Source organism: Scyliorhinus canicula, chromosome 4 (assembly GCF_902713615.1).
Source record: "Scyliorhinus canicula chromosome 4, sScyCan1.1, whole genome shotgun sequence".
NCBI lineage: Eukaryota > Metazoa > Chordata > Chondrichthyes > Carcharhiniformes > Scyliorhinidae > Scyliorhinus > Scyliorhinus canicula.
The window spans coordinates 212,245,018-212,267,587 of record NC_052149.1 but is presented as its reverse complement, the minus strand read 5'-3'; the positions used below and the strand labels follow the sequence as shown (position 1 = coordinate 212,267,587).

Below are 22,570 nucleotides of genomic sequence, written 5' to 3'. Positions count from 1 at the left end.
ATATCTTTATCGACTATTCAAAGTGAAATTTACCTCCTTTATTTGATATATTATTTGCCTGTTAATTTACGTTTAATTTGTGATAGTTCTGGATCATGTCAAAATAAAAGTCACAAAAAGTTGAAATCTTGTTACTAATTTCTTCACTTGGTAAATTTGGTCATTTTGATTTACGGTTCCCCTATGGAGATCATAACACGTACGTTCCACATTTTGGTCAACCATCAGTACTTTCCCAAATGGCTGTTTTCCTCTTGTAATAATACTATAGTCGGTATTGTTTGAAAAACAAAGGTAGTTTTAACCACTTTGCCACCGTGCTGCCCACAAAGGTAGTTTTTAAGGGATTTGTTTGTATTGATAAGCATTAGAAATAACGTATGATTTTTTGGTGATAGGTAACCTATGAACTGCGAAATACAAGACATGAAAACCCAATAAAAACACACAAAAAAAAGAAATAAGGTATAATTTGTGTTTAATTTAATGTTGCTGTGCCTAGAAGGGTAAAATCTACAATTAGATTCATGCTGGACCAAGGTGACTGTATATGTGGTGGTTGCTTAAGTTCCAACTGTGTCTCTATTTCTTAAAGAGGGTTATGGATTAAGAAATAATAGAAATAAGTCATTGCTTTGTAGCAGGGCCACTTTACAGAGGGAAGGGATTTCCTTTGTTTATGGTTTTTAGTTGAATTTGTTGGCAGTTGGAGACAGGACACTGGGGAATGAACATCTCTCAACTCTGCCAGGAGAAGCTGGACAGGAGAAGGGAGGTCCATAGAGACATGCTCCCAAGTAATTAGTAACAGTCCAGATAACCAGAGAATTGGGACACAATCTCTAGGGCTGAAGTTAAGAGAACAGAGAGCAAGTATTATTCAGAAGAACTCAATGAAGAGTAAACAAAGTGTTATGAGTTAAAGAGACTGTTGCAGTAATTAGATTTAAAGGTGGCTAGCAGACTTCAGGGGTAAGTGAAACATGTGATGCCATTTTACTAGGATTGGGGGAGAATTGAAAGTTAAAGCAATTGTGACCAGTTTGTACAGCAGTCAAGACAAATGCATCTTATATGAATAGTTGTACACTTGGACTGGATTCGCAGTTAAGTGGAGTAGAAGCTTTGTTTAGAAGTGATATTTGGAAAACCTGGACTGGATTTTGGAATGGAAACCACTAATGGAAAGCATCATATTGAGAGAATGTTTTAAAGCAAGTTTTTTGTAGTGGTATTTTGGAACTCTCATGTGATAATCATTTGGGGGGATTCTGAAGAGAAATCCACAGACACTAACTTCAGAGTGTGTATTTGACCACAGTCGATTTGTGTGCTTAAATGGGACCTTGTGTGTTAATGAGACCATTGCATCTTAAACTGTACTTTGCAATGCATGTTAATACTAAAACATGTATGTAATTGTTAAACTAAAGGGGAAGAAAGGGAATATTGTGTAATAATCCAACTTTTCACATTTTTCTAGTTTGGGTATAGATGTCTATATTTTATCACAATTTATTGTTTTCAACACATCTCAAATGCTGGACTGCCTGTAAGGGTTGTCGAAGCAAAAATCATCAACTCATTCAAAAGTGTCTGGATGTGCACCTGAAGTGCCACAACTTGCAGGGCTGCAGAATGAATGCTGGAAAGTGGGTTGAGGCTGGGTGGCTCATTTTCTGGTCGGCAGGGGCATGATATTCCAAGTTGCCTTTTTTAGTGCTGTAAACGTTTGATTGTTCTGAATCAAGAACAGAAACCCAAGCTGATTTCCTCATTCTTAAGATAAGGGACATTGAGGTCAATTCCAATTGTCTGACAATCACCCCAGCTGAATACAAGGTGGACAAGGAATATTGTCATGGAGTTTTGGAAGATAAACACTGCAGGGGAGGAACAACCCGGGAGAATGAAGCAGCACTGCCTGGGAAGAAAGAGGATAAATCAGTCAATAGTTTCAAACAAAGGGAATCAAGCTATTTAGGGAAGCATTAAAGATTACTTTGAGCACCAGCCCCCAAGACTTACAAAAGTGAGCCATCAATGAGCTTAAATCTGCATTGTCCCAATTAGCAGGTGATACAATTAAACTCAAATATATCTGAGATTTGTTGGCACATAGGTTTAGGATCAAAGCTTGTCTTTGGTCAGCCTTTTGAACATTTAATTCATTCAAGCAATTGGGGAAGGAACTCTTCTTAATTCGCTTTGCAGAGGTGATCTCATTCTTCACATCATGCTTCCTACTGGAGGCCTAAACTGCCAAGATTATTTTAGAATTCTTTATAACAGAGTGTGTGTGTGTAGTGGATCACTGCTGATGGAATTCTGTTTATAATCTGACGTGCTGCTGCTGTTTGGCTGCTCTCCATCTTCACCCCCCAGTTGCAGTCGAACAGTACCAGGACTGTCCTCCTTTGAAGTCGGGCAAGAATGTGGGTCGTTTTTGTTTTGTTTGTTAAATAAGGGATGTCAGCAAAGAAATATGTCATTCTGGCTCTCTGTGTGGATGCTGAAAGGCTCACGTCATTCAGGTTTCCTGTGAGCCACTATCGCACCTACTGTTAACCAGTGTCAGTTCATTAGCTCTGGACTTCTGGTGAGTTTTGCGCCTTTTATTTACCTCACAGCGTTAAATGTTCAATGACTGAAGTAACTGTGATTAGAATTTTCTACGGTAGTAAGGAATAGTAGTTTGCAGGCTGAAATGTAGTTCTACTTATTTGCTGTGTGCTCGACTCAGGACACACACAAGTTGTGTAATTCTCCAGCCTCTTGCACCAAAAGGTCTCCTCGCGGTTCTGAAGTGCATTTGTCAGCTTGCACGTCAGTGTGCAACTTCTTAAACAAGGGGGTCAATGATTCTCCCGGCAAAGACCTGCTTGCATTTCTGCACCCTGGGGAATATTGAATTTGTCCAGATAGGAGTTGTTTGAAGAGAGGCTATATTCGGAAATCTGACCTTTTTATTTTTGAAAAAAACCTGAGACATTGCTCCGCCTGTGAAGACGAGCTGATTCTGAAGTAACTAACAAGGAGCCACTCGCTGCAGTTAATTTATTTTTTTAAAGGTCAGTGTTGTCATGGTAATAGCTCCCAAGGAATTTTGCCATGTTTATACTTCCAAGCCCAGCACAACAACACGACCAGTGATGAGACTGTCACTCTGCTGATTCCATCGCGCTATAAATGCGTTTCAATTTCAAACTTTAACATGTGTACGCTTAAAAAAATGGGAAATGTTCAAGCTTGCAACGTCCCCTCTGTGGTGGTACTCCTGTTGTGCTACCTCACTAAATAAGTAAGCCTGATCGTGCAGTGGTTGGATATTTAGCACTGTTCTGCCATTTGTGCTAGTTCTTTTGAGACAGCGCATTTCTATTCTGCCAAGGAAAGATAGAATAAACTCCAGGCTTTTGCTAACATAGCACGTTTCAAGTCCTCAGGACATCAAAAAATACTTCCCAGACAATTAGGTGTTTGTTTGAAATGGTCACTGGTGCTTTCGCCTACTTGACAATCAGTTGAACACAGCAAAGATGCTGTGAACACCTATGGATTAATAATCAGTGAATCTGTTTTGAGGGAGCTAGCTGAGGGGTGTGCATTGATCAGGACACTGAGAACTTCTGGCTGTTTTTTAGAGTGCGCCATGGGACCTCTAGTTGAGCAGACATGCATGGTCTCACTTTGACATCACATCTCATAGAATTCCTACAGACCATGGTGCCTGCACTCATTCTCTGAAAGAGCATCCTACCCAGGCTCACCTCCCCTTCCTATCCCTGTCACCCCACCTAACCTGCACAACTTTGGACTATGGGAGGAAACCGTAACACCCGGACGAAACCCACACAGACATGGGTAGAATGTACAAACTCCACACAGTCACCCAAGGAATGAACCTAGATCCTTGGTTCTGTGAGGCAGCAGTGCTAGCCACTGTGCTGCCCCACTTGAAAAGCTCCAGCTTCCACCATGCAGTTCTCCACCAGCACCGCACTGAATGGTCAGTCTATATTGTGTATTCAAGTCCGGGAGAGGGACTTGAACCAACCTTCCCCCTAAGCTGCATGCATGTGCAGTCATACAGAAATCTGAGAGGTGCCACACAGGCCCCTCATGAGTTGTTTCATTTAAGATGAAAGATAGTGGGAGCCCAAGGACCATAGGTTGCTCTCCACCAGTCAGCATTCTCTCTCGCAAGGGGTGATTTAACCTGAGGATCACCGATCACCGCATCTCAGGCAAGGGGCAAGGTTAGAAAGGTGGGACCTTCATGGATAACCTCAGCTGGTACGGGAATTGAACCCACGCTGTTGGCATTGCTCCGCATCATGAACCAGCCATCCAGCCAACTTAGCTAACCAAGCCTCAGGTAAGGTTACATATGTGTTGTCACACAAACAAATGTAACGTATCGCGCATTCAAATAAACAGGCCACACACAAGGAAAATGCAAAGGGAACATTGCTTTCAACCTTTATTTTCTGATCCATAGGCTGCCACTCAGCTAAGATGCAATTAGGAAGCATTTAACTAATGTGAAATGCTGATTGTGTCTAAGAAAATTAGGTATTTCCAGTTTTTATTTGTTTAAAAGGGTAATTATACAATATTAATAATGAAGGGCACGGTGAATGGTTGGAATCCTGTTTCTTGGGCCGTATCTTTAAAGGCCATGCATACTGATGCAATGGAAATCACATCTCTCTCATGAATGGCTTCAGGGTTTCTGTGTTCATGTACTCCTAAACGTATTTCACGGCCATTGGGAGAAAATATTCACAGCACAAACTGCTTAAGGTTGGCATTATTGACATTAAACTATTTAAAAACTATTTAAACTACAGCTAGATCTGTCGCCCCAGAACTTCAATTCAAGTAGACACATGGGTTTCAAAGTCATTGACCAAGTTTCATAACAGAATTAAAATTATTCTTGTTTTTAATACACCATACTTCTAATACTGAAACCTGGCTACAGCTGAAGGAAACACGATATAAAATCCTAAATGCAAATGATGTGATGCTTCAGTTTGGTTACATTTTCTGCAGCTTTTATTCCAGAGCTAAAGGTACCCAGAAAACACAAGTTTCCTTCATGGGTGTCCATACTGAGTAGGCATAAATGTATGCCTAAACCTGTAGAATAGCAGGACCCAAAATCACGAGGTAGAATTTTTGGATTCTGACCCTGTCTTGTGTTGGCCCCTGAGAGCTGATGTGATTTTAAACAGCAAGTCAATCCACCAGGGGGTGCACTCGCTGTCCAAATAGGGGCAACAAAGATGGGGAGTAAGTGGGCTGCAGCGAGGCATGGATGTTTTAAAAAGGAGCCATCTGCCATTATTGCGGTTGCCAGTTTAATGAGAGATGGCATAAGGAGAAGAACAGCGGGCCACTAGAACAACAAGCAACCCAAGCCAGTGTGGTCTTAAGGTTCACTTGGAGGCGGTGTCAGAACTCCATCACATTTCATCAGGAGAAGGCCCGTCTTGGCTGAAGGTGACAGCGAAACTCAAAGGAGCACCTGGGTTCTTTCCTTATTATTTGATGGGATGTGGGGCTGGCTGACAAAGTCAGCATTTGTCGGTCATAGATAATTGCCCTGGCAGTGAATGGCTTGCCAGACCATTTCAGTGGGGCATTTAAGAGCCACAGAGAGGCCATACCAGGGTAAGGATGGCAAATTTCCTTCCGTAAAGGACAGTCGTGAACCAAAGAACAAAGAAAAATTACAGCACAGGAACAGGCCCTTCGGCCCTCCAAGCCTGCACCGATCCAGATCATCTATCTAAAACTGTCGCCTATTTTCTAAGGATCTGTATGCCTCTGATCCCTGCCCATTCATGTATCTGTCTAGATACATCTTAAATAACGCTATCGTGCCCGCCTTTACAACCTTCGCCGGCAATGCGTTCCAGGCACCCACCACCCTCTGCGTAAAGAACTTTCCACGCATCTCCCTTAAATTTTTTCCCTCTCACCTTGAACTCGTGACCCCATGTAATTGAGTCCCCCACTCTGGGGGAAAAAGCTTCTTGCTATCCACCCTGTCTATACCTCTCATGATTTTGTAGACCTCAATGAGGTCCCCCTCAACCTCCGTCTTTCTAATGAAAATAATCCTAATCTACTCAACCTCTCTTCATAGCTAGCGCCCTCCATACCAGGCAACATTCTGGTGAACCTCCTCTGCACTTTCTCCAAAGCATCCACATCTTTCTGGTAATGTGGCGAACAGAACTGTACACAGTATTCCAAATGTGGCCGAACCAAAGTCTTATACAACTGTAACATGACCGGCTAACTCTTGTACTCAAAACCCCTTCCGATGAAGCAAAGCATGCTGTATGCCTTCTTGACCACTCATCGACCTGCACAGCCACCTTCAGGGTACAATGGACCTGAACACTCAGATCTCTCTGTACATCAATTTTCCCCAGGGCTTTTTCATTTACCGTATAGTTCGCTCTTGAATTGGGTCTTCCAAAATGTATCACCTCGCATTTGCCCGGATTTGCCATTTCTCCGCGTAACTCCAATCTATCTATATTCTGCTGTATTCTCTGACAGTCCCCTTCACTATCTGCTACTCCACCAATCTTAGTGTCATCTGAAAACTTGCTAATCAGACCACCTATACCTTCCTCCAGATCATTTATGTAGATCACAAACAACAGTGGTCCCAGCACGGATCCCTGTGGCACACCACTAGTCAGTTCTCCATTTTGAGAAACTTCCTTCCACTACTGCTTTCTGTCTCCTGTTGCCCAGCCAGTTCTAGCTAGTAGACCCTGGACCCCATGAGACTTCACTTTCTCCATCAGCCTACCATGGATAATCTTATCAAATGCTTTACTGAAGTCCATGTGTATGACATCTACAGTCCTTCCCTCATCAATCAACTTTGTCACTTCCTCAAATAATCCTATTAAGTTAGTAAAACATGACCTTCCCTGCACAAAACCACGTTGCCTATCACTGATAAGCCCCTTTTCTTCCAAATGGGAATAGATCCTATCCCTCAGTATCTTCTCCAGCAGCTTCCCTATCACTGATGTCAGGCTCACCGGTCTATAATTACCTGGATTATCCCTGCTACCCTTCTTAAACAAGGGGACAACATTAGCAATTCTCCAGTCCTCCGGTATCTCACCTGTGTTCAAGGATGCTGCAAAGATATCTGTTAAGGCCCCAGCTATTTTCTCTCTCACTTCCCTCAGTCACCTGGGATAGATCCCATCCAGACCTGGGGACTTGTCCACCTTAATGCCTTTTAGAATACCCAACACATCCTCCCTCCTTATGCTGACTTGACCCAGAGTAATCAAACATCTATCCCTAACCTCGACATTCGTCATGTTCCTCTCCTCGGTGAGTACCGATGCAAAGTACTCGTTAAGAATCTCACCCATTTTCTCTGACTCCACGCATAACTTTACTTCTTTGTCCTTGAGTGGGCCAACCTTTTCTCTAGTTACCCTCTTGCTCCTTATATATGAATAAAAGGCTTTGGGATTTTCCTTAATCCTGTTTGCTAAAGATATTTCATGACCCCTTTTAGCCCTCTTGATTCCCCGTTTCAGATTGGTCTTACATTCCTGATATTCTTCCAAAGCATCGTCTGTCTTCAGTCGCCTAGACCTTATGTAGGCTTCCTTTAGACCTTATGTATGCTTCCTTTGGGTTTTCAGGAGTTGCCGTGTCACCATGACTGAGACCAGCTTTATATTCCAGATTTGTTAATCTGCCGTTGTGAATTTGAGCCCATCTGTCCAAGAGCATTAGCCTGGGCCTCTGGAATACTAGCCCAGTGGCATTACTGCTATTCTACCATTTCCCCAAGCACATCAACAACCTTCTGCAGACTGACACCCAGATGGCAGGCGTCCATGTCTGGTCTGTAGATGTGATTTAGTCCTGAAAGCCTATACATGTGTGCCCCGGAGCATCAATGAGCTGTGGGCCAAGTTCATCTCTGTCAGAAGTGCAGGAAACAGCACTGTGACCAACGTCATTAATCTGTAGCTGGATGTAACGGTATACAGTGAGGGAGTGCTCACTAGTCTTTACTCTCACACTCGCCCTCTTGCCCTTGCACGAGAAGAGAGCACAAAACACCAGAGATGGAGCTCAGTCAGCTGGTGGAGTGACACATCTGGCCATACTGATGCCAATGAAGAAGACTACCCTTGACCTGACCAGGGTAGAAGCACATGAAAGACTTGGCAATGGTAAGAGTTGAGTTCATAAATGAATGGGTGATAAGATCTGAACATTTTCAGGTGACGGGGATGGAACTCCCTCCACTCTGATTTCCTTCCTGACAAAGCAGCAGCTCCAATAGTCTGCTCCAGGCTTGCAGATCAGATCATGATAGAGGCAAATTAGCATAACCACCTTCTTATGTCTCCCACAGCACCAATTCAGAGCAGGAGGCAACACAGAGCAGAGCAACAGCATAGGTGTCATCTGAAGAAGAGGAAGGCGTGAGTGAGGGTTGCACCATCACACTGTTAAGCACACCCTCCACCACAGCAGACACACTCACCAATATGGGCCCACAAGCAATTATAGAATGGGTGACACAGGAGTGATATGTCAAGGACCAAATGAAGGAGACAGATGTAACTGTGTATAGTACCTCCTAGGAGAATGGAGGAAAGACAAAATCATACTCAGTTGATGGAGATGCAGAGCCATAGGTGGCTTCCTAGGGCCGCAGTAGGAGATGTACACAAGTATTGGAGTTCCCTGTGCAGTCATGAGCAGAGAATGGAGGGGTCCATCCATGACATGTGCTCTGTCCTGTTTCAGGCATATGAATGCATGAGCTCATCCATTGAGAGAGTGGCCAACCTTTCGGAGACACATATGTGGCATCATGTTCAGTGGATGCAGGATTAGCACACTGACTGCCAGACATTGATGCCACTTTGTAGCATTGACTGGTTAATGATACTGATGGCACAATGATGTATGAATGATGCCAGATGTGTCCCAGATATTGATTGACTCTGGTGTTCAAGCACCATGTGAAATGGCTAAGGCAGTTAGTGATGATTGTGAGGGCACCACACTTCATGGGGCACCTTAATCATCTGATGCCTTCAGTGCAGCCAGACCCTGTGGCAGCAATTTCCCCTGCATTGTCACAGGTGTGGAAGTCTGTTCTTGTGCTCACCATGGCACCACAACATCAAAGACCGACCACCAGGCAAAGACACTTGAGCACTCGGCCTCCATCTCTGCTTCTTCCACACGAAGGGCGAAGCACTTCCAGCAGCCACCAAGGTTGGAGGCTTCTCCTTGGGAAATCTCACAATCTGGTTCAATTAGGTGACCTTTTGTTCTGTTAAAATGAATCAATGTATTTTAATGAAGATAATTATGATTGCATGCAGGAATTTGTGCTTTTTGATTGGCTTTAATCAACAAGGTTTATGAAGTGGGGGAGAGGCACGGATAAGCATGTTAGTTTTCATGCTATGGCAGTTGAAGACTTGTTTTCCGGAGAGACAAATGGAAACCCACTCCCCCACAGAAAGGTGAGGTCATGGGTTGCTCGTCTTTCAGGGTGAGGAACCGTGAATCAGAGCAGTCCAACCAGCCCTTCGAATCGGAGTAATTGTCCAAAGCTACATAATTGGCTTCATGAACCCCACATCTAAATGCAGAGATGTACAGAAACCACAACACATTCCACTCTTGGAATGTGCAATCCGTGTGCGACCATGTTCAGCACATCATGCAGATGAATCCCTGGAATGCTGGCTGCAATTCTTCTGCACCAATCCGCTTTCCACCTGTCTTTTGAGCCATCTCATCGAACGAGAGATGGCTGTTGGCAACTGGGACATTTGGCTTTACTACTGTCTCAAACCTCCCTTTCACAACCCAGCCTGACATGGCCAGCATGTGTTTAATTAGAGACATTGCTGTCGCATGGAACGTCATTGCCGTCGCATGGAACGTCATTGCCGTCGCATGGAACGTCATTGCCGTCGTATGGAGCGTCATTGCCGTCGCATGGAACGTCATTGCCGTCGCATGGAACGTCATTGCCGTCGCATGGAACGTCATTGCCGTCGCATGGAACGTCATTGCCGTCGCATGGAACGTCATTGCCGTCGCATGGAACGTCATTGCCGTCGCATGGAACGTCATTGCCGTCGCATGGAACGTCATTGCCGTCGCATGGAACGTCATTGCCGTCGCATGGAACGTCATTGCCGTCGCATGGAACGTCATTGCCGTCGCATGGAACGTCATTGCCGTCGCATGGAACGTCATTGCCGTCGCATGGAACGTCATTGCCGTCGCATGGAACATTATTGTTATTGCATGGAGCGTCATTGCCGTCGCATGGAGCATCATTGCCGTCGCACGGAGCATCATTGCCGTCGCACGGAGCATCATTGCCGTCGCACGGAGCATCATTGCCGTCGCACGGAGCATCATTGCCGTCGCACGGAGCATCATTGCCGTCGCACGGAGCATCATTGCCGTCGCACGGAGCATCATTGCCGTCGCACGGAGCATCATTGCCGTCGCACGGAGCATCATTGCCGTCGCACGGAGCATCATTGCCATCGCACGGAGCATCATTGCCGTCGCACGGAGCATCATTGCCGTCGCACGGAGCATCATTGCCGTCGCACGGAGCATCATTGCCGTCGCACGGAGCATCATTGCCGTCGCACGGAGCATCATTGCCGTCGCACGGAGCATCATTGCCGTCGCACGGAGCATCATTGCCGTCGCACGGAGCATCATTGCCGTCGCACGGAGCATCATTGCCGTCGCACGGAGCATCATTGCCGTCGCACGGAGCATCATTGCCGTCGCACGGAACATCATTGTTATTGCATGGAGCATCATTGCCATCACAAGGAACATCATTTCTATTGCATGGACCATCATTGCCGTCACATGGACCATCATTGCCGTCACATGGACCATCATTGCCGTCACATGGACCATCATTGCCATCACAAGGAACATCATTGCCGTCACATGGACCATCATTGCTGTCACATGGACCATCATTGGGCAGACTGTTGTTCATACAATGGTTCTGCTAGCTGGACACCTCTGGCACCGCCCTAAGCTACTTTTTGGAGCTTGTGGTCTACTGTATCTTGGATAATCTCAAATCATCAAAGCACAGCCCTGGGCATTAGTTTTGTAGTTCTTGAACCTTGTCAGTGCCTTTGCTCTTGCTTGTCAATGCAGACTGCTGCTACCCTTGCATGGAACATCATTGTTATTGCATGGAGCATCATTGCCGTCACAAGGAACATCATTGCTTACCTCAGTTACTGACCACCAAAGCTATTTCTTGGCTAGGTACTCAGACAAATTGCACCACAAAGCAACCATTCCAAAAAACATTTAATAGACAGATCATCCAATATTCCAGAAAAAAAGTCTTCTCATCATGCTTGTGCATTCCCTTAGTCCCTGTCTTGCAGATGACCTTCCCTGGTGTAGGGCTCCTACACAGTGCTATCCCTGTGGCTGTGAGAGTAGCAAAAGTCTGCGCTGAGAGGCAAGAGCAAAGGCACTGGTAAGGTTCAAGAACTACAGAGCCACTGCCATTCTCCTGAGCAGTGTTTGAATAATCAGAGTAACCAGTTGGAGACTCGATTGCTGGAAGAGGACAAGTTGGTTTAGTTGGCTATATGACTAGTGCGTGGTTCAAAGTAACACCAACAGTGTTAGTTTGATCCCTGTTCTAGCTGGGATGGACTTGGAACTTGCCTCCTCACCCGACCCAGAAAATAGAAGTCAGAGGCAAGACACCACTGGAAAAGGGGTAGCCAAGGAACAAGCTCAGGCTGACCCGGTCACAGAAAATGAGCCGACTGACTTTGGGCAGAGCACAAAAAAATGAATATTGGTAGCACAGTGGTTAGCGCTGTTGCTTCACATCGCTAGGGTCCCAGCTTCGATTCCCAGCTTGGGTCACTGTCTGTGTGGAGTCTGCACGTCCTCCCTGTGTCTGCGTGGGTTTCCTCCGGGTGCTCCAGTTTCCTCCCACATGTCCCAAAAGATGTGCAGGTTAGGTGAATTGGACATTCTGAATTCTCCCTCGGTGTACCCAAACAGGCGCCGTAGTGTGGCCACTAGGTGATTTTCACAGTAACTTTATTGCAGTGTTAATGTAAGCCTACTTGTGACAATAATTGATTATTACTATTGGAATGAGATTGATGCAAGGCTGTGGTATCCTGCAAGCAATTTTCCCTTCAAGATTTTGTTTCCATCCACAGCTTTATTGTTTTTGTAGTGCATGGTTCCTTTACATATATTTGTGCAACTGCGTGCATTATCACGGAGCATCATCTACATGGTACCTTGAAGGCTGCTGCACAGCTGTACACATGCATCTTTGCAGCAACATTGTTTGCAAGATGTCTTGAGCATTGGTACCTGCAGCCGTGACAGCAAAATGAGGTGGCATGACCCTTGGTCTAAGCTTCCATCGCAACGCTCAGATATTTTGTGACTCCTGCATGCGCTGCATTGAAAGCTGAGATGTTGGCCTTCAGGCGCTGCTTCATGCTTAGGTCTGCAATTGTTCTTCTGGACTTGGCCAATACCTCTGCTCAAAGCCCTGTGCCAGATTGGAGTCGGGCTGGTCCATCCTCCTTGAGAGTGACAGCAGAATTTTTTGCAAGCCGCACAACAATTCAAGCATTCTGTGTGCATACCCTTTCTCTGTATGCCTTCCCACCAAAGTTCTTATTTCAATCTATCCTCTGCAGCAAAACTCACATGTGGCTCTAGCCCCCTGCCTTGGTTGCAGGCCTGTCACGCCTAATGAGTCACCAAATACACACCCTGCCTCTGTGCTAACCTCTAAAGAACGCACATTACCATGTATCTGAACTGGGGGCTGATGATTTGTCATCATCACTTTGCTCCTCTTGGATATAACCTTCCCATGCCACTGCCTGCCCAGATTGCAGTTCCTGAGTATCTGAAAGGAGAAAGACAAGATATGTCCTTAACCCATCTCCTTGCTTGCTCCAAAAAACAATTCAAAATGAATCTAATTCATGGTCTCCATAAGAGAGATATGCAAGATCCAAACTGACAAGAAAAGGCATTGCATCTCATTTTGGGCTTTCTCTGACGCTTCATCTTATCCAAAAGGCCAAGAAGTGTTTGCTCTGTCCCTATGTGCCAACCTGGTTGGCTGGTTGACTCCAACTCTGCTTACAAGCTTCTCTCCACTGAATAGCTTACATTTTAAAGTAAGGGTATGGAGATTAAATGCAGATGAGATGTGTCAACCAGGCATCATGTTTTTCATAAACCTGTTCACAATATTATCATGCACAGCACATGTTTTATCTTCCATTGCAAATCTATTTCCATTGTGCCAGGTGTGACCACTGCTCTGATCACATCTAACGTAAAGATAAAAGTAAGAAGCTCGCCAATGTTGTATTTTAAAGCTGCCATTCCATAGAATCCCTACAGTGCAGAAGGAGGCCATTCAGCCCATCAAGTCTGCTCTGACCCTTTGAGAGAGCACCCTACCTAGGCCAACTCCCCGCCCTATCCCCGTAACCCCACCTAAACTTCAGATCTTTGAACACTAAGGGGCAATTTTAGCATGCCAATTCACCTAACCTGCACATCTTTGGACTGGGGGAGGAAACCAGAGCACCCGGAAGAAACCCTCGCAGACACAGGAAGAACGTTCAAATTACAGAAACATGGGAGCCAACCTCCCTAGATAACTGATATACAAATCCAAGTCAACACCCTTTGCCAGTATTTTCCTGATCTAGAATTCCGTCGGAGGACAGCCATCTAGTTTTAGATTGTCCAAAATGTTTTCTTCATTTTGACAACAGGGTAGGTGAATGTACGGAATTGTTCCTCCAGCTCCCTAGCTGCCCCATGTTAATCAGAATTGACATGGATTGGTCATGCTAAATTGCCTCTTAATGTTCAGGGATGTGCAGGTTGGATGGGGTTACAGCAATACGGCGGGGGAGTAGGGTACTATTTCAGAGGGCCGGTGCAGACTCGATGGGCTGAATGGCCTCCTTCTGCTCTATGGGAATTTTTACTCCGTGTTGGTGGAACTTGGAATACGCTGCCTGGGAGAGTGGTGGGTGGGGGGGGGAAAGAGAAAAACGACCCAAAATAGAGGCCCCAAAGAATGGAGGAGAAAATACGGGGGGTGTAATAATATAATGCAGCGAATTAGATGATCAAACAAGAATTTCACATCGTTTTCTTTTATAAGTTATATTTTTCCTTCATTTGATTCAAATGAGTGGTTGGTTTCTGAGTGATGCTAAGCCAGGCAGCTCAGCCTCGTAGCACTGTTGCTTCACAGCGCCTGGTTCGATTCCCAGCTTGGGTCACTGTCTGCCCATTCTCCCCTTGTCTGCGTGTGTTTCCTCCGGATGCTCCGGGTTTCTCATACGTTCCAAAGATGTGTAGGTTAGGTGGATTGGTCACGCTAAATTGCACCGTAGCATCCAAAGGTTAGGTGCACTGTAAATTCTATGATTCACCTGTTCCTTTGGCTAACGAATTATTGGTCTATGTGACCGACTGAGAAAAAAAATAATAGTTTGAAGCACATTTCACCCCCCCCCTCCCCCCAGATAAAGACAAATTATTTCTCCTCTATTCCTCCCTCTTTGTTGGGGAATACCTGGACTTTGCTGAGTACCTCTCCACAGAAGACCAGCTGCTTTCTGAAACTTCATGTGCTTGGAACCTCAGCTAACGACTGGCACTGTATGCAGTATATAACATTTCTAACCTCGGCCATGCCCATAAATATATCACAGTTATTGACACTCGTAGTATTAGCTTGGTAGCATTGTTGCCTCTGATTACAAAGTTGTGGGTTCAAGTCCACTTGCTGACTTGAGTATACTATCTATTGTCCCTCTCGTGCAATACTGAGGTATTGCTGGATTGTGAGAAGTGGCTTCTTTCAAATTACATGTTAAAATGGAGTCTGCTATCCATTCAGGTTGACATGTCCGATAAATGACCCTGTTGACCATTTTCCTGGTCAACGTTCCTCCCTCCCATGGTAACAACCAATTGCTCATTAGTTTCATTTTCTATCTGTGGGATGTTGCTGTATGCAAGATTGGCTGCTGCATTTATCTACATGATTAGAAGCACTTTGGGATGCCCTAAAATTATGTTAAGCTTATGCGCATTCCTGCTTTACGATGGCAGTAAGTGCTTTAACTGTAATTAATCTCCTTTCAGAAATCGTTTCACCTGAAGAAAGTAAACGAACCTTTGCAGCCTCCTTTGGAAATGATGAATATCAGATTACAGAACAACAGCTGAAGCATGAACAGGTTTGACCACAGAGCAGCCACCTCCAGTCATTTCTCTCCCAACAGGCTTACTGGCCACTTAGACCAGGCCAGACACCATGGTAACAAAGGGGACTCTGGGTACAGTTCCTTCTCTACATCTTTCATTGCTCCAGATGATCTGTCTCTAGCTCATTGTAGCAAGAGTCCTGGACAGTCAGGAAATGTGTTCCATAAGGCTCCTGATTCACAGGTACTACAACAAACTGACACAAATCTGACCTCAATAACGTGTGATGCTGGTGCTATGGGCACTGAAGAGAGACCTGTGTTCCCATCAATGGAGAACTCCAATAATAATGGTCATGATGAGTATTGTTGGCCAAACCCCCCACCTCCACCAACGCGCCGTGAAAGTTTCCTAGTTGCCCGGCAACATGATGGCCTTGGTAGCTATTACGATTATGATGGGCTAAGCCCACAGGATGCGACAAGGAGATTATCAATTGAGACCAAGACAGAAGGGATGACTATTGAAAATAATCTCCAGTCTAGGGAGACAATAAACCTGTCCCTTGATGGACTTTATTCTGATCATGGACAAGTCTATTTCCAGGCTCCATGGTGCAGACCTCCTTTAAACGTTACGGGCTTTGTGGGAAAGTACAACCATTCACTTGAAGGTGCGGACAATTTTACTTCCAAACAGCCTGCGAAGCCACCTCCTAGCAACCCAACTGGTTCACCTCCTTCCTTTATCCATCACAGCTCTGGTGTCACACTTGACTGTGCGGAATCACAGCAACAAATCTGCAGTCTACCCTTGGCACACGGAACTAAGCCACCTCCGATTAGCCAGCAGCTCCTTGAGCTACCACCTGTGGTAACTCCTAGTAGTCCCAGTGAAAGCAATCAGAAAGCAGCACCATATTTTTACATCGCTAACACATACACCCACACATCTACTCGGGAGCCCAGGCCAGCAGATGGCTTTTCAGGCCCTATCCTGGCTAGGAATCCGGAGAAGACAATAGAACCCCAAAGATCTGAGGTAGATTCTAAGTTTCATGTCGAGAGAGGTTGCAAAGAGAAACAAGAATCTTTGAATGAGATGAATGCCAGACACCTAATACCTCAGTCACCTAGACTCGAATTACAACCAACGTGTGGAGAACTTGGGTTTAGAGGGCATGGTACCATCAGCAGCAGCCAGATCTTCTACTGTGGACCCGAAGAAAAGCTTCAGAAGCCTAAACCACATCCTACAGTGCCTGAGTCAGCAATGCAGAGCAAGTATACAAGCCAAAGGCAAATGAGAAATAGCACAGACAGTGCAGGATTTCAAATAAATCCACATTCGGCTGCAAGAAATAGCTGCAATGGTCTAGAGACCGATTTGTTAAGGCCAACAAGAGAGTTATGTGCTAATGCTGCAATCACTGCTGAAAATACTCCAATGTTGCATCGACTAACTATCGAAAGCACGAATATGGCTACAAACACAGCACTGAATACTGTACAGAAAAGGCAACTCACTGAGGGTTCAAAGGAGGAATACAGGCAGAGGGAAGGAAACCGAGACCTGCGCAGGGGGTTCCGGAATAAAATCGCACAGCTTCGAAAGTCCAAGAGTTCTTCCCAGCTGTTGGATGAATCCACTGAACTCAACCAATTGAATGAAGAACCTGTGGATGTCTCTGGCTCACCAAATGATTCTTCTAAAATTGCTTATAGAAACCAAGTAAAGCATGCTCAGACTAAGGTTCTGACGGAGACCTCTTTTAAACGCAGAGACCTCCAGTTCAGTTGGCCAAACCGAGCTAAGCAGAAGGCTACTGAGAGGCCAAGCATTGCACATTTTCATACAGTTTCTTTGACAGACCCCAGTCATTTCCCTGATGATTCAACAACCATGACCCAGTTATCGCAAGTATTACAAGAGGATGTAGGATCTAAACCTCCGGCATCTCAGCACCATGCTGCCCGTATAGGGAGCAGGAAAAGACTGACCTTGCAAGAAAAGAAAATGTATCATTCAGAACCTGAAAAAATAAACCAATTGGGTGTGCCCAACAATTCAAGAAAATACACTCCTTCATGCGAGCTAGAAAAGACCTTCAACTTCCCAAACACACACGGGGAGAGGAGCTTTGTAGCTTCAAGGCGGCAACTTTTTGAGATGACGTCTGCGGCGACAAATTCATCGTCGGTGGGGTTAAAGCAGATCCAGCAGAAGGCACTGGTTGAGTACGTGGATCGCAAGAGAGGTCAGAGACTTTGTAGCACAGAACTCATTTGTGACCAAAGACAAATGGTAAATTCAACCCAGCACAGGAGGCTTTCCGAGTGGAGTCACAATCCATATTCCAGCGTCAATCCTGCAAAAGGGCAGAATATATCTCGACACAAGTCTGCAGAGATACTGTGGGGACCATGGGATAACCTGTCAGCAAGCCCTGCCGTCTGCAGCAACGTATCTCTCACCTGCAAGAGCCAACACTTCCAAGAGCAGAAAGCTGGCGTTACTATTTCCGGAACCTTTGCCTCCACAGAGAATTTGCTGGACCAACCAAAATCTGTTCAGTTTGTCAGGCGCCCGAGATCAAAGTCATCTCCATTGTCTTCACAGGTATGTATTCATATTACGTTCTCATTTTTGTATTGCTATAGGCTGGCCACTGAGTGGTGCAATTGGTAGAGCTCCTGCCTCTGAGCTGGGAAACTCTGGGTTCAAGACCCACTTCAGAACTTGTTGGCAACACAGCAGAGCCCAGTGGTGCTGGTCCCCTGTCTGAATAAATGAAGAGGGTAAGTGGCAGGAAGGTCATCTGGTTGTAAACCCACCTGACAAATCCAAACATTTATGGTTGATGTGAACAGTGACCAACCAGGCTGAAAGAGGAAGCATGGACTGGGCCTACTGAGTGCTAGGTCCAGACCCAACGGTTTCTAAGTGGATTATGGTCCTATGTGAGGTGATTAGAGATGAGCAGCAGGGGATAGGAATCCTGAGAACAGTGAGAACTCTTTGCAAAAATTGTAAAATAATTTGAATATAGAATTAGTGATTTTAGAAATTTTCTGTAACTAAAACAATCAAGAATCTCTTAGTTCAAAAGTTTCTGTTGCACATCAACAAATTAGACCCGGGGAAGCTATGACTAATGCTGTTCCTCTTGCAAAATTTGTTCTGAATTTTCTCATTTAACCACAGTAAAATCTGAGTTTGAAAATAATTAGTAGCACACATGTTAGTTAGATGATTTATTAAGAATTTTAAGTGTTGTTACAATCCTTTTGAATGTAAACAAGGTGACACTTTTACTATGATCTACAGCATTATGTAGAATTGCATAGAGCAAGAAACAACCCAATTAGTCTGTGTTGGTGTTTGTCCATTCAGCCTATTGCCTATTCTCTCACTTAATTTTCTTTGGAAAGCATCTGAGCTACTTGCGTTGACCATTTTCTGTGGTAGCAAGTTCCACTTTCTAACACTTTCCGAGTTCAGAAATTTCTCCTTATTTCCCTACGTATTAGATTTATGAGTATCTAAGTTATATTGATGGCCTGAGTTTAGGAGTTTTCCACAAGTGAAACATTTTCTCCATATTTACCATGCCCAAATTCAGGATTCAGAAGTCTTCAACTGGATCAACTCCACGTTTCCCTTTTTTCAAAAAACAGCCTGTTCAATTTTTCCTCTAAGAGCAATATCTCCGTTCTGGCACTCTCCTAGCAAAATTTTTTGCACTATCTCCAGTGTTTCTATGTTCTTTTTATTGTATCAATACCAGACATTTGCACTGTATTGCCTGTTGAATGTTCCCTGATGAGGGTCCATCATGTGGCTTCAAAAATGTATTGAATTGAAATCAAACAAATGAAGGAGTGTGACAGATGTTTTTATTAAGATTTTTTTCTGGTGCAGAAGGATTCAGCTCCTGGTGTAAGCTCAGAAACAAGGCAAATGGACGTCAGCAACAGCTCTTCCAGGTGAGTGACAAGACATCTGACTTTTGAAAAGAGCATGTCCTGTGCTTTAAGCTGCAAAATTGCATAGGCAGAATTGAGCTGAAGGAGCATCTTCTCCCCGACCTAATGATGCCTTCCTGACCCTGTTGTCCAGCCTGAGGATTGTTCCATGTGGGGCACAGATCTGTGGCCTCAGTCAGAGAGTTGTGACCATCCTGGGATTGAGTCATTCTTGGGTATGTCCAGTGCCCGCAGACTCTGCCAAGACAGCAAGGAGAAGACAGCCAGAATGTATCTTCTGATGCAAAAGCTATTTTAATGTTTTGAAACCGAAAGGGTGGCGCAGTGGTTAGCACTGCTTCCTCATGGCACCGAGGACCCGAGTTCGATTCCAGCGGTCACTGTCCGTGTGGAGTTTGAACATTCTCCACGTGTCTGCATGGGTCCTGTTATGTTCTTGTGCAGAAACAATTTCTGAGTTGGCGTACTAAAGAACATCTAGTTCCAGACTAGTTAATTTTATTATAGTATAAGAAACTGTCGGATGAAAACTAATGCTATGAAACTGGAACTAATACAAACCTGACTGATGGTTTCTCCTCAAGATTCCCCCCAGGCTACAGCGTCACGTGCTACTACTTGCCTGACAGCTACTGGTTGGTGGCTATACATATTTACACATACACTTGTTAATTCATATTACTACAGGTCTCACCCGCACAACCCAAAAAGATGTGCAGGGTAGATGAATTGGCCACGCTAAATTGCCCCTTAATTGGAAAAAAAGAATTGGGTACTCTAAATTTAAAAAAGAATGAAAATGTTTCTCCTGGTGCCTGTGTGTGGCAGCACTCTGAAATTACTTACATTGACCCCTCATGCAGCCCTGTCCCATTTCTTTGTTTCCTTGTCCATCGTTCCAGAGGCCGTGTTTGCCTCATTTGCATGACTCATGGGCAGTCATAATTTCAATTGCTAGAACCAAGCCACAGAATGTGTAAGGCATGCAGTCAGACCATGGTAATCATTTCCAAGTTGCTTTCCCCTCTGCCTGTTCGAGGTCCAACAATAAAATCATTGGGGCACAGGTGGAAATCCTATCGCAGTGCTGGAGAGAGAGAGGAGTTCAAGGGCCAATAGATTAGCAATGTGGTAAGTTACTTTGATGTGACTTTACGTCAAAACGTAATGTGCTGATGGAAATGAGTTTGTCAAACACTTTCAAATTGAAGAATGTATCTCTTTACTTATTAGTTTGGAAATAGCCAACAGTTCAAACAACATAAAAGGTCGGTATTTGCATAACATGGACTGTTTGGATGACGAGTTCTTTGTGTGATGGTTACAAGTTGGAAATAACAATACTAAATATTTGGAAAACATTTTAATCTACAAAAGCAGTGACTGTAGACATAAGGCATGAAATGATATCTGTGCGATTCAACAGAGTATTCTACATAGGGATATCGTTACCCCCCAAAAAAAACGCAGCTATCCCGTAGGCAACTGCTGTAACTTAAGCCAAGGGCCACACGGAGCAGGCGGTTACACTAAATTTAGGAGGAAATTTGTCTTCACCATCATCTGAAAAACATTTGGAAATTGGCAAGAAAATAATCCATAAATACAATTCTGAGGAGGCTATAATGAAAATGTAGAATGCTTTGGTCAGGGCTGCACTTTAAATTCTGTGACTAATTCAGGTTGGTGCGTAGTGAGGGAAATGTTCAAACAAAGGTTCAAAAAGGCTGGTTCTTAGCATCAAAGTTTTGTGCTTTCAGAGAAGATTGGTATATACAAGTATATAAGAAAAACTAAGGGAATGGAACAGGTCATTTCTTAATATTCCTTAAAATCAAACTGTGAAGGGTAGGTTCAAAGGAGTGAAAGCTAAATTGAAGACACATTATCAGATGGTTATATACGCAGCAAGTGATTAACACATGGAATTGTCTCCTGGATACTCACGGAGGAGGGAAGGCTTGGAATAATTTGAGAAATAATTGGCTGCTGCAGTGGAGAAAATGTAGTCTTTCCAGTTGGAAAATCTAAGGTGGCTTCCTTATTAGCGGCACAGGAACACGATAGAAAAAAATTGTGTGGCTATGAGGAAAAGACAGGGGCGTGCGACTGGCTGAGTTGCTCTTGCAGAGAGCCAGCATGAAAACGGCAGGCTGAATGGCCCCATTTTGGCCTGAACTGTTCTACAATTCTTTGGCCAGTCGATATTTGCAGCAATCTAGAGAAATTCACTCATTCACCAGCAGAGGATGGTGCCAACTCTGTCTTAACACAGCCCTGTGAGATGTGTGGGGTCATTTTAATTGCATCCTCATGTTCCTCGTGATATTGGATTCTATTTACCTGTGATTATTTTCAAATATCACGATTCTGCACTTAGAAAATTATTTTTCCAGCTCCTTTTGGAATCGTTAAAGGACAAGCCTAAGCTGGAGTTATTATTAAAGTTCTACTCCATGGGCGCGATCCAATGCCCATGCAGCGCCTGAAAAGCAGCTCGCCGCGGTGCAGCATGGCCGATGAAAGCCGAGAGACCCCTTTCCCGGGATCTACATTGCACGCAATGCTTCGTGATATCCAATGTGACCTCGCGAGACGATCACTTTTTGGCAAATCTGCATATTAGAGCGAGAGAGTTCGGGCGGGATTCTCTGGCCATGTCCGCCCGGCGACCACAGAATCCCACCCGAGGTCAGTAGATTTCTCCATTGCCCGCCTCTCGCCCGTGGTGTTCTTGCGGCGAGCGGGGAAGAAAAATCCAGCCCTTAGTCTCATCCTAATGTTCAGATTCCTGAGGTACCTGAGGCTTTGGGATACATCCCCTTCACCTTAAAGATATTGGATGATTGCTGTTTAGCACTGGTCCCCACAAATGGGGGCCAGACAGAACAGCACTTGTGGAGGTCTCCCAGGACATTGGAGCACCAGCAGCATGCCCTTTGAGCAGGGTTGTGCCCTGGCACTGACAGTGTCACCTGGGCTTAGCAGTGCCACCTGGGTGCCAGCTTGGTGCTGCCCAGGTGGCATTGGCAGTCGGTATGGGCGCTGCTAGGTTGGCACAGGGGTTATCGCTGCTGCCACACGGCTTCAGGGACCCAGGTTCATTTGCGGCCCAGGGTGACTGTCTGTGTGGAGTTTGCAAGTTCTCCCGTGTGTGGGTTTCCTCTGGGTGCTGCTGTTTCCAACCACAGTCCAAAGATGTGCAGGTTAGGGGGATTGGCCATGCTAAATTGTCCATTAGTGTCCAGAAGTTT

The 22,570-nt window shown here is 44.9% G+C and overlaps 1 protein-coding gene across 1 annotated transcript in view; it reads left to right on the top strand.

The window, feature by feature from the left end:
• The first annotated feature begins 2,434 nt into the window (after positions 1-2,434).
• Positions 2,435-22,570, top strand: part of shroom1 (shroom family member 1) — a 53,335-nt gene continuing 33,199 nt past the window's right edge. The window contains exons 1-3 of the mRNA XM_038796023.1: positions 2,435-2,599; positions 15,268-17,949; positions 19,252-19,316. Coding sequence (XP_038651951.1) covers positions 15,355-17,949; positions 19,252-19,316 — 2,660 coding nt within the window. The 5' untranslated portion in view covers positions 2,435-2,599; positions 15,268-15,354. The remainder of the gene's footprint in view (positions 2,600-15,267; positions 17,950-19,251; positions 19,317-22,570) is intronic.